Source organism: Pungitius pungitius, chromosome 19 (assembly GCF_949316345.1).
Source record: "Pungitius pungitius chromosome 19, fPunPun2.1, whole genome shotgun sequence".
Taxonomy (NCBI): Eukaryota; Metazoa; Chordata; class Actinopteri; order Perciformes; family Gasterosteidae; genus Pungitius; species Pungitius pungitius.
The window spans coordinates 5135947-5148240 of NC_084918.1; the positions used below are offsets into that span (position 1 = coordinate 5135947).

Below are 12294 nucleotides of genomic sequence, written 5' to 3' on the forward strand. Positions count from 1 at the left end.
AAATAAAGGCATTAATTAGTAAAAAGCTGCCTGGAGACAGATCCTCACAAAACTATTAACATCAACACATCAAAACTTACAAAATGTACAAATATACACTGTTGCCCCAATTGAAACATGCACTTTGGTTCGATGATACAAAATCCCTCCATTTCAGATTGAAAAATAAATAAAAGCATATCGAAGTCACAACTTGAATTTACAAAATCATTTTTACACCAACATGCCTAGTCTAAAAGAATGAACCCCGCAGTCTAACGGATCTACACGACTAAGTGGACCGGCGGGTCGGCTCTCACAGGCACCGGGCCAACCATTTTGAGTAGCTGAGGTTTGGAAATGTAATCCTTTTTATTTTGCCTGGACATTAGCACGTCTTTAACGTTTGCACTCGTGTTCCTTCCCAATGTTTGGTGGCTCAACCAATATGGGACCAGTGGTTCCTTCCCCGCTCGTTATAGGCACCGAAGCCAAAACCCACTTTTCAACAGTTTGCAAGCGAGTTCTGTCCCCCCCCCCCCGCCCTCCCCCCAACACACACACACACACCCTCCCCCGACTCCACCGTCGGAGTCCAGTTGGTTTAAAACGCGTCCCTCGGTCCTGGGTTTCTGTAAGGCGGCTCGTCCGCGGGGTCGGGCGTGGAGGCCCCGCTGGGTGGGGTTTGGGCGCCGCTGGCACCCGAACTGTGGCACACGTACCATTCACTCAGATTCGCCGACTGGGAGGCCCCCACAGGCTCAGACAGCACCGAGGAGCCCCCTGGCTCCCGGCCCAGGTCGGAGGAAGGGGAGACCAGGGACGGGGTGGACGACTCGTAGCCCGAACTGGGCGGGGGGGACTTGCAGTGCACCTTCATGTGTTTCCGCAGGGAGCTGGGGTGCGTGTAGGACTTATCGCAGCCCCTCACTTTGCAGTTGTAGGGCTTGTCGCTGGTGTGGACGTGGGAGTGCTTTTTCCGGTCACTGCTGTTGGCGAAGCGTCTGTCGCATCCGTCAAACTCACATTTGAAGGGCTTCTCACCTGCAAACAGTGATGTACAGTGACACAAATAAATACGAGTCGGTCAAATACGGATTCAGAGACCTTGGGGTATTTATTTAAATATGTATTTAAGGGACGATCTTCTAACCAGGAGCAGCTCAAGCAAAAAATCTCATTTTTTGCTTGAGATGTTTAAATTGCAACGGGCATGTATGGACTGGAAATAAACCAAGCATCCAAGAATCAGTGACCCAAAAGAAAAAAAAATGTTGTTTTTATTAACATTAAAGACCCATTTGCCTACTTTACCTCCATCTTAAAAAATGCGTGACTACTGGACAGATCTGACACGAGTGGGGTGTAAACAGGAGGGCTGGACCCCCCACTGTCCCGGGTCTCTATACCTGGTGCGTGAAGGCATACGTCAAAAGAGACAAGCTATAAGCACAGACCTAAAGCCAACACAACAATAATAAGTAGTGCCACCAGGCCTTGTGTGCTATTTCAATCCTAAAAATGGTTGTGGACTGGGACTAATTTTGCCTTTTAATAATAAGTATTTCTACCTGATTATGACAAGGACCCCCCCCCAAAAAAATCAACAAAAAAAAACAGTCTGAATAAATTATATGGAAATCATCCGCTGCTGATTTTTCTCCTCCGATTAAAGCTTTTGAGAATATGTAATTGCCTCTGTCTAATTACACTTGTGGGTTGAATATCAATTTGACCTTCAGCTGCTGGGTTGAGAGAGCCAATCAAGGATATTAGTGTAGTACAAGAAACCGTCGAGGAACAGACCCCAGGGGCAGCCCCAGTCATAACCACACTTCCAGATAGGTTTTAAACATGATACCAAAGACCAGGCCCCTTGGGAATCAACACACAGAAATAATTTAACAGATTTGTACTTAGGTAATGTGAGCAAATTATATGAATAATACATAGGGTGCAGAAATGGAGCAGGGGGGGGGGGGGGGGGGGGGGTGGGGGTGCCATGCAGCCAAGAGGAATGTAGTCGTTGTGTTCATTTCCAAGTCTGACTCAACAATTTGAGGCCCTTTTTTCCTCTTCACTGGCTCCACGGCACAACAGTGTACCACAGAGGCAAGCAGCCATATTGAATGCCTATATGTGTTTTGTTTTTTAAAATTTTTTTTAATATGAGAGCTATGTTAAATCAGAAGTGCTGCTATCAGCTGCGATGGACACGTAAGTCATCACAGACGCAGTCAGCTCCGCCAACCTGTTGGTGACTCATTTCTGCACTTGTCAACTTGTTGCTTTGGCTAAAGGCTACCCAAGAGCTGATCGTTCCAAGAGCCCGCTTACGTATGCATATGTCATATCAATTTGGAAAATAAAGGTATTTCAAATGCTCTTATACGTATATGTGAAACGAGAATACTTCCTTCCCTGTAGCTTTAAGTATAATGCGATCCAACCAACTGTTATTATTATGATTATTGGTGGGAATATAGGCATAGCAAACGCAGTGCTGTCTCGTAAACGCAGCTACAAGTGGATGAAAAAAAAACAAAACAACCCCAGCACATCATCATCATCATATCAGTCACACTCAATGTGAAGATGTGTAGCCTGCGTGGATAAGACCGGGCGTGGGCCTCAGTCTTTGTGCTGCGGTGTAAACAAGAGGTTCAACCGTCAACCGTCTGTCTGAGTGAGCTGTACAATATAATCCCGAAGCCCAGCCTTTGCCAGCACTGATGCATCTCGCAACGAACGGGTTGCCAGTAGCTGCAGCCGGCTGATGTATCAGATTTATTGCCATCATGCGTGAGAGGGTATTTTAAAATAGCGAAAATCCAAGAAAGTCACATTAGAAATTGTGACAAAACGATTTAAAAATGATGCGAAGAATTTCTTTTTGTTCCTGGATAATGTGTTTACATTTTTCAACATGCAATTTGAATATTTAAAAAATATATATATATATATATCTAATAGTAGTACATTTCCGTTAAAAGTGATCAACTACTGACCTGTGTGCGTCCTTTTGTGGATCTTCAGGTTCTCGGATCTCGCGAACACTTTCCCACAGCCAGGGAAGGGGCATGGAAACGGCTTCTCCCCGGTGTGCACTCGAATGTGATTTACAAGTTTGTACTTGGCTTTAAACGGCTTGCCTTCCCTCGGACACTCTTCCCAAAAGCATATATGGTTCGCCTGCTCGGGTCCACCGACGTGCTCCACCGTCACGTGCGTTACGAGTTCGTGCATGGTGCTGTAAGTTTTGGAGCAAAGTTTCCTCGGCGATAGCTCCGGCTCCAGCCACTTGCAAATCAGCTCTTGCTTTATCGGCTGCCTCATGTAGCGGAAAAAGGCACCGGCTCCGTGGTGGTGGTGGTGGTGAGCAGCGCTGAGATTCATGTTCAGATTCAGCCCACCGTAGCCATGCAGCGGCGAGGCGGAGAACGGATCAGCCCTGGAGCTTGCCACTTGACTCAAGTGATCAGACCTAACGTACATGTCTCCAGGTAGTCCTAACCTTATTTGTCCATTCAACGCTTGGCCACCCGGTGATCCGCTAGAAGACTGGTCGTGGTGGAGTCCGGAGAAGAGGGTATGGTTCCCGGCGTCGGGGTGATGACCATAGTGTCCGGGATAGCTACCTGTTGTTGAGACAAACATTCCGTGGTGAGAGGCTGAACCAGCAGTCTGGTCGGTCAGTACCGGCATGGCTTGAGCTGTCAGATCTCTCCGGATGAGGAAATCCCTACCTGCGGATAAAGCCTGGGCCGTGTGAGACATGGAATAGGGGACCGATGTCGCCTGAACCGGGCCAAAAGCTCCCGTTTGACTGGAGACCACTTCGCTGTGGCCTGCCATATGATGATTGTGGTGGTGGTGATGGTGGTGGGGATAATGATGGGCTGGGCTGATTTTGAGGGCCGCGGAGTGCCCCATGTGTTCTGGCCCGAATGGACTCGGCCCCAGGCGGGGTTCCGCAGTAATCTCCCCAGGGTGCGAGTGAGCCATTGAGTGTGGATGGCTGCTGAACCCCGGGAAGCCTGTCACGCTCTGAGGGGTATGGTGGTGATGATGGTGATGGTGGTGAGCCCCTGCCAAGTCAACTAATCTCAGCGCCGTGTTCCGTTTGGAAAACGTAGGGTCCATCACGGGGCTTCCCAGTGCATCCACGCTCATTACTTCCTAATTTTAGAATAACTTGACAGCAGGCAAAATAATAATGATGATGACAAATATATTTTAATCGCAATGAAAAATAAAGAAAAAAAAACTTTTTAAAGTTAAGTCTATCTGCAGACTACATGGAATCCCATTCGGTTGAGAGGCAGCAGCAGGACGCTTTGATACTGAATAGAGATTCATGGTAGGCGCTGCAGCCCGTGGAGCCAAACAATCACCCTGCGCTCTAATTGGTCAGAGCTCAGTGATTGACGTCACCAGTGACAGTTTCCAACGTGAAGAAAATGTCTTAGTGACAGCAAGCAGCCAGCGCGCATGCGCAGTGCCTCGGGCAACGCTTGTGAAAAACAGTTGTTATGCAAAGGTTTTTGTACAATAAAAGTGCTAAAAAAGTTGATCCAGATATACAGTCGTCTATCTTTTGTCGCAGCGAACAAAGCACGCGAGGCTATGAAATAGCAATTTCCCCACTTTGATTCTGCCACTGCAATACAGTCTGCCTCGCTAGCGAACGCACATTGCCTCGTGTAAAAGTTTGCTAGGATCATAAATAACGCACAGATATCTTTGTTTTACATTGCAGCCAAACTTCATGCGCAAATTACGCACATCCTTTACGCACGTAAAAAAAAGTCGGCGTCAGCGGCTAACTTAACCGAAGGAAAACTCCACGTGGGAGTTTGAAAATGTCCGGAGTGTATAGCATTAATATGCGCTTTGATAAATACCCGTATTAAAATATCCCGTTGTTCCTTCAGCGCGTGCTAATGTGTCGACTCCGTGCTCTGCTTGGTGGGATCCGTGTAAATAGTAAGCGTGAATTGGGCGAACTGCGGCCATTGTCCCGAGGGGAAAAATGGTAATGGCCGGGACCTGTTGTTATGATCCAGGGTAATTTTGCTTCAGACCCAGGACGGCAGAAGATGAGGCTCACAGGAGGTGGTGCCGTTGCAGCCCTTAGACCAAAATAAAATCTGTGTGTACTGTAAGTATCAGTGACTTCAATAATATCTTACTATGTAAAACATTTCGTTCTCCTTTTCTGCTTTTTGTCTGAATGCTCAAAATAAATATTTTATACATATGGATCATAACAAGGTGCCGTATAAATGAGCTGCTAATTATTTCGGGGCATTCCTTTTGTCATTTAAAACCATAAATATTTGGATTTTTCACGGACCAAAAAATATATATTTATCAAAACCTAATATTTAAAATATTCTTCTTGTATTGACATAGTAATGCTTTTATAATTATCGTATTATTAACAGTGATGACTTTATTATGTAAAGTGAATAATATCTTACAACCAAATAAGAGGTGGGGGTGGAGGGGGGGGGGGGGATTAATTACTGCGTGAAGCGACCTTATAGAAGGTCACATACTTATCACTTTGATGTGAATGCTAAATGTGTGTAATTTAACTTTTAACATTTAACTTGTAATTTAAGTCGTTTGTGAGAGTGACTTGTCACTATCTTGTCTTTGCAAATGATATTTTCTTCTTCTTTGATGATTTCATTTGTCGTTTCCATATTTAAAAACAACAAATAAGTCTTTAATTCACTATGCTGAATAATAATACACTCATGTTTGTTTCTATTTAAAAACAAAGATTTAAAAAAAAAAATCCTACCTCCTGAAATTGATTTGTCGAAATCTTTGCTGACAGCCTCATGTCCAGCACTTTGGAAATGGAGTCAATATTTTGGAACGTGATGGATCCAAAACATGTTTATTAAATGGCCTTTACGCATGGGACTCATGAGGCTCACATCTGCCGTCGGAGGCATTGCAGCACCCGCGTACTACACAACTTTGAAGTGCTATTTCTGGTCCAAGTTGTGCACGAGCCCACTCTTGGGAGACAAGAAGCAGGGGAGTTTTATAAGATACCAAACCCCCAAAGTTCTCTTAAAACCCTGTTTTTTTTTGCTCCGTCCTAGTTGCTTTTACTTTAAATGTCTCAAAGTAGCCATTTTAAAATATTTTGTTTGCATAGCATAGTAGCATATTAGGAGTATGCCACTAAACGGTTAATGGCGTGTGAATTAGGATGCATCTTTTACCCATGTATGGTCTTCATAGAAGCAGGTACTGGCCGTTTAAATCCAACAAGTATAATTCCAACAACTCCATTTAGCTTCTCTCGTTTTTGACATCCACTCTTGACCCTTTTTTTAATGATATGCCACTCTTACCGTTTCCACCTGTGGAAAGATTCCTCCATATTTTAAATATCACATGTTAAGATGAGAACAACATAACGTCCCCTCTGCCTTTGGTCTCCCAAGACTGACTTGGAAAGGCTTGAAAACGCCTCGTAGAAACGTAGCATAGTAGCCAAGACGATATTTTAATGGTCCGCATGGCAAGTCTGTGCATGTGGCTTTGAACTCTAGAGGCCGGAGGCTCATGCAGAGAGCGCCGCAAATCCCACTTGATAACTTCGACAACCCACAAGGTTTTACAAATATGCATGCATCACAGGCCTGCAGAAGAAACAGTCGCAAAGGCACAGCCAAGCCGTGATGGATACATTAGGCATACCAGTGGATCCAAGTTAAATACTGGCTTATGTATCCAAGGTAACCTTTATGCACGTGCTGGTTAACATGACGATGTGGGAAACGAACGCACAGATGTTCCACTGGTGTGAGCTCCAGTGGACGGCGAGACGTTGTGTTCAAGGGAGAAAGAACTGGCCCGTCAGAGGCACGTGACAAGGCGACGTGTGTCACTGCGAGGTAAAAAAGGGGGGGGAAAGTTGATAATAACCCAATAAAAGTAGTTTAATGAGAGCGATGAAAGTGGGCAGACTTCATATCGGACCTTACGCTTTGCCATGGCCTCTCTCTAAACCTCCACCTGAGCCACGTCACGAGGGTCTTTGTTTGATTACCAATTCGTGGGTTTAATTGAAGTCTTGTTCTATAATTGGTTGTTCTAACATCTAAGGCTTCTATCTGCCAGATAGACAGCGCGCGCGCGCACGCACACACACACACACACACGCACAAGCACGCACACGTGCACACACGTACGGGTAGGCACATAAATATACACGTTGGGATAACGTGTGGGTGCCTAACTGCACAAAAGCTTGACCAAAAACAATGCGTAGCCAAATGCTCCCGGTTTCTTCTTTTAACAAAGACACCAAGACACATTTGCTTCATAATTCATGTTTTATAATAAAAATATGTATATGTGTGCAAAACCTACTTTGACTTTCCACAAGGCCTTCTACATCTCTACTTTGGTTTTGCTGTTCTTCTGCCTTTTAAACAAATCCACAGTCAGCAATCTTACAATATCTGGGATTGATGATGCAAAGAGGCCAATAGAAGTGTGGGCCCTGCATCGTGGATTGTTATTTGGTGAGTGGATGTTATTGGGGGGAAAGGTGCTGCGCCAATGAGCGCGCAGCTCCGAGGCCACATGACCACCCCCCTCCTCTCCCATTCATCAGGGCTGGACTGTGTTGTCTTTTCAATTCATTTATCTGCAGGAATGATTGCGACTATCAGTCTAGAGCCCACCGCCTGACTGAGGAGGTGAAAGTCGCGCCACAGGAAGATAAACCGCAAAAGACAATATTGCATGTATACATGATTTTGCGCGTGCATCGGATGAGCGGTATAGGGGAATTCCTCGCGTCCTAGAAAGTAAACAGAAAATCGGTGGATTTGAGAATTTGCTCAGCCGAGTGAGGTCCAAGAGATAGAGCAAGGGGGGAGGAAGAATATCTGTGCGTGATTTTTTGATTTTTGCTCTCAGTCGTCTCGGCGAGTCTAGACTGAAGATGCTCTTGGACGCAGGACCGCAGTATCCCACCATAGGAGTCACTACTTTCGGCTCCTCGCGGCATCACTCAACAGGCGAAGTCACAGAGAGAGAAGTTGCGTTGGGGATCAATCCGTTCGCGGATGGGATGGGCGCCTTCAAAATAAACCACAGCTCCCACGACATCGGCTCCGGACAAACGGCGTTTTCCTCCCAGGCACCCGGCTACGCAGCGGCCGCCCTGGGACACCATCACCACCCGACCCACGTTGGCTCTTACTCCACGGCGGCTTTCAACTCCACCAGGGACTTTCTCTTCCGAAATCGGGGTTTCGGGGACGCCACCGGGGCGCAGCACAGTTTGTTCGCCTCCGGGAGTTTCGCGGGGCCACATGGACACTCGGATGCAGCGGGGCACCTGCTCTTCCCGGGGCTCCACGAGCAGGCGGCGAGCCATGCGTCCTCCAACGTGGTCAACAGCCAGATGCGGCTGGGCTTCTCGGGGGACATGTACGGGCGGGCCGACCAGTACGGCCACGTTACAAGCCCGCGGTCCGACCACTACGCTTCGACCCAGCTGCACGGCTACGGCCCCATGAACATGAATATGGCCGCGCACCACGGAGCCGGGGCCTTCTTTCGATACATGAGGCAGCCGATCAAACAAGAGCTCATCTGCAAGTGGATCGAGCCGGAGCAGCTGACGAACCCCAAAAAGTCGTGCAACAAAACTTTCAGCACGATGCACGAGCTCGTGACCCATCTGACGGTGGAGCATGTGGGGGGACCGGAGCAGACCAACCACATCTGCTTCTGGGAGGAATGCGCCCGGGAAGGAAAGCCGTTCAAAGCCAAATACAAACTTGTAAATCATATCAGAGTACACACCGGAGAAAAGCCCTTCCCGTGTCCGTTCCCCGGTTGTGGCAAAGTCTTTGCTCGATCGGAAAATCTAAAAATTCACAAAAGGACTCATACCGGTAAGATCCGCTCAGATTACCCGCTTTTTTTATACTGCCAAATCCATGTTGACAATATTGAGTCCAAAATATGCATGCGATCCGGGATGTTTTATTGGGCAGCTGGAGGTTCTTTGCTGGCATGTGATTCAGTGCACTTGTCAACGGACATTTTTTTACAAATATATATTTCTTTTATTGTCATTTTCTGCTAAAGTTGTTTTTATTTTTATCTAATTGAATGAAATAACGCATGCTCCTGGCATGGCTTAATAACATGTATTTCTTTGTGTAGTCTGTGTGTCAGTAACAGTAAAATAGGCTGCCTTTTCCATCTGTTTCCTAAAAGAACAAAAACATCGTCATATACAACAATGTATGATATGTCCTTTTGAGATCCAGTGTTCAACGATATATGTATTCCTTTTTTTTATTTAGGTGAGAAGCCCTTTAAGTGTGAGTTTGAAGGCTGCGACAGGCGATTTGCAAACAGCAGTGACCGCAAGAAACACATGCACGTCCACACGTCTGACAAGCCCTATCTGTGCAAAATGTGCGACAAGTCATACACACACCCCAGCTCCCTCCGAAAGCACATGAAGGTAAAAACACCGATGCTTATCTATTTGTATTATTTCCAGTGTTAGAGCAACATTGTGAGATGGTGTTTTACATACGTTCTTTGGCTTTTTTGGAATTTAAATAATACAATCTATGTTATGTAATAGTGTTAGAAGATGTTGATTTTTTAGCACATGGACAAACAATTACATTTGCCCTGACGGTATATTTCTTTCATTTAATTTAAGATTGTAATAATAATAATAATAATAATGTTTGGCCTATTTTTTTGTGCACATTTTTATAAAAAGTAGGACATTGACTTAGATTCATTTCGTGTGTCATCTATTGGAAAAAAAGATACAATGCAGCTACCAAACAGCCTACGCAGGATGCTTTTTTATAACGTTTTTCTTACTGTTGAAGGTCCATGAATCCACCAATCCAGCACCGCAACCATCTCCAGCGGCCAGTTCAGGGTACGAGTCGTCCACACCTCCCACTATAGTATCACCGTCCACAGAGAACCAGAGCACCAGCTCCATATCACCAGCAGCTTCAGCAGTTCACCACACAACCAGCCACAGCACGCTGTCGTCAAATTTCAATGAATGGTACGTGTAAATATTTTTGGAGGAAAAAAACAAAAACAAAAACCAGAAAAGAAATAGAAAAAAGACTGCAGGATTTGAAAGAAAAAAAAAACTGCTTGGAATCAAAGACTTTATACAGTCAGCCAGCGCGAAATGGACTGAGAAAAACACGGGAGGCCTGAACGATCAATCGCGGGCTGTCTTATGTCAGTGAGAGAGAATGCATGGACAAACAGGAGGCGAGGACAGCCACCGAGCTTAACTTTTTCCCTCAAATATTTCTTTGAGTCCTTATTTTTACTGAGAGACTGCTCAAAGGAGATCTCCAAAAGCATGCTATCTCCGGGTAGAGGCCTGAATTTTTGTACATAAAGGATTTCACCACGTTCGGTAAAAAAATGTAATATTTTATTTTGTAAATAGTTCTATCACAGTTTAAGGGAATTTGTGAAAATGTGGTCCCTAGATATATGGAAAATGAGAGGGTTTTAAGAATATTGCGATGAATAGAACTTCATTGAAAAGAATGTTATAGTTGTGAACCAAATGTGAATTATTCAGTATTACTACAGTCTACACGTCGACCTAACCGACTCCTAGTATTAATGTGCTTTTGTAGCCTATTCAGTGCAACATTTTCGTCCAAGGTCCAGTTTGAGTAGCACAGTATCATTGTTGTTATTTAATGTCATGTCGATAAATCTTGTAGTGAAAGCCTGAAATTCCGTGTCAATCTGTTTATGTACGTGATAAATATAAAATCTCTGTCAATTGCTTTGTCTGAAAGGAAGTATTATTACATGTAAGTAGCTCAATTTTCCATATTTATCCGCATGTAAAGGACCGGTAACATGTTAGAATTGATCGGTATTTATGGAGAAATGCGCTCGTATGTAAAATTTAGTTTACAAAAAAAATGTTTGGATACATTTCGTACTATATTAAAGGATTAAAACAAACAATAATGAATTGCGTTGGAGGTTATTGGTTTCATTGTTGAGGTTTATCTCGACATGGGGTGCTGTGTGAAACTATGGGTTTCTTTAATGTAAGCTGCATACAATCTAATAATTAGCTGCAGCCTACAGCAGACTTTTTTACACCATAATAATGCATTCAGCACGGGTTTGAGGAAAGAATTATCGCCTTCTGCACAAATAAGTCTAACACTTTATTGTGTGTATGTGTGTGTGTGTGTGTGTGTGTGTGTGCTTTTGCACGAATCATACGCTTAAGATTGTGTTTCAACCGCACTGACACAACTTCCCTGACAGTCAATGATAAGCAAATTCCCTCCCCCTTTCTGCATCTCCTGTTTATCCCAAATTAACAACACTTTGCCCTGCAGTAATGTGCAAATTAAATCGATTAATCACGGCGGTTGTTCCTCAGTGTAAACCGAGATAGTTTGCGTTACTTAATTGTTCGGGAATCTAATTTTCAAATCTAATTTATTTTCTTTTCCGCGTTCGCCCGGATTTCATAGATGTAGGGTGCTGGAGGAGTCAATGTGCCCCCCCTCATTGTTCCTGGCTGCAGCTTGCTTGACCGCCCCATTAGGCAGAGATCACATCAGCAGCCGCCAGTGATCATGGTTAACACTGCCAGTGTGCATGGAGCCCCGATCTGTCAGTCTGCAGCTCTGTCGGGGCGGCTGTATAGCCGAGAACAACCAAATGGCGAATTTAATCGGAATAAGAATCCAAAGCACAGGAGTGTGTGTGTGTGTGTGTGTGTGTGTGTGTGTGTGTGTAGGGGGCGTGCGCACGGACGCGCGCAAGCTTTCCCGTTTATATCAAACAAAATAGAAATAAAAGAAGAGAAGAAAAAATACATCCACCATCTTAGATGATTTGCTGAAATGTATTGAAATGTATTCATATTTTCTTTTCACGGACTATTACATTTGGAGATAAATGAAGGATGGTAATAAAAATGACTTTTTTCGACTCTATTTAACACTATCTATTTAGGTTCCGGTGCTGATGCGTCGCTGATGCACTGCTATAGGGAAAAAGACGCGCTCCACGCCGAGTGAATTCGTCTCAGAAAGTCACTCTGCAGCTTTATAGAAACATGTTCACATGTAAATCGAAATATAAAGCATGCTGTTTAAAGAGTGGATGTGTTAAAAGCAATCTTGTGTGGTTTTAAGACTGGCGACATATTCCACACATGCGCCATATTTCAATAGAAAGCTGTGGCCAGATTTGTAAACGTTAATATAAAAGCTGAATGCT

The 12294-nt window shown here is 44.6% G+C and overlaps 2 protein-coding genes across 3 annotated transcripts; one reads left to right on the forward strand and one right to left on the reverse strand.

Annotated features, from left to right (window-relative positions):
• Positions 1-542: 542 nt before the first annotated feature.
• zic4 (zic family member 4) lies at positions 543-4340 on the reverse strand. 2 transcript variants are annotated; one of them, XM_037456510.2, is made up of 3 exons: positions 3726-4340; positions 2988-3617; positions 543-1023 (listed from the first exon to the last, which is right to left on the reverse strand). In XM_037456510.2, the coding sequence occupies exons 1-3, from the start codon at positions 4150-4152 to the stop codon at positions 584-586; spliced, it is 1497 nt and encodes a 498-aa protein (XP_037312407.2). In that variant the 5' UTR covers positions 4153-4340; the 3' UTR covers positions 543-583. The 2 variants fall into 2 exon arrangements, with proteins under 2 accessions (XP_037312407.2, XP_037312406.2); XM_037456509.2 differs by having other exon boundaries at positions 544-1023; positions 2988-4340.
• Positions 4341-7646: 3306 nt separating this feature from the next.
• On the forward strand, positions 7647-11019 carry zic1 (zic family member 1 (odd-paired homolog, Drosophila)). The gene is made up of 3 exons (XM_037456269.2): positions 7647-8921; positions 9339-9502; positions 9888-11019. The coding sequence occupies exons 1-3, from the start codon at positions 7961-7963 to the stop codon at positions 10083-10085; spliced, it is 1323 nt and encodes a 440-aa protein (XP_037312166.1). The 5' UTR covers positions 7647-7960; the 3' UTR covers positions 10086-11019.
• The last annotated feature ends 1275 nt before the right edge of the window (positions 11020-12294 follow it).

Coding starts and splice junctions, on each gene's coding strand:
- zic4 (XM_037456509.2), bottom strand. CDS start 4,152: ATGAGCGTGGATGCACTGGGAAGCCCCGTGATGGACCCTACGTTTTCC. Junction 1,024..2,987: donor CCACAAAAGGACGCACACAG/GTCAGTAGTTGA, acceptor CACTGTTTGCAG/GTGAGAAGCCCTTCAAATGT.
- zic1 (XM_037456269.2), top strand. CDS start 7,961: ATGCTCTTGGACGCAGGACCGCAGTATCCCACCATAGGAGTCACTACT. Junction 8,922..9,338: donor TCACAAAAGGACTCATACCG/GTAAGATCCGCT, acceptor TTTTTTATTTAG/GTGAGAAGCCCTTTAAGTGT. Junction 9,503..9,887: donor CCCTCCGAAAGCACATGAAG/GTAAAAACACCG, acceptor TTACTGTTGAAG/GTCCATGAATCCACCAATCC.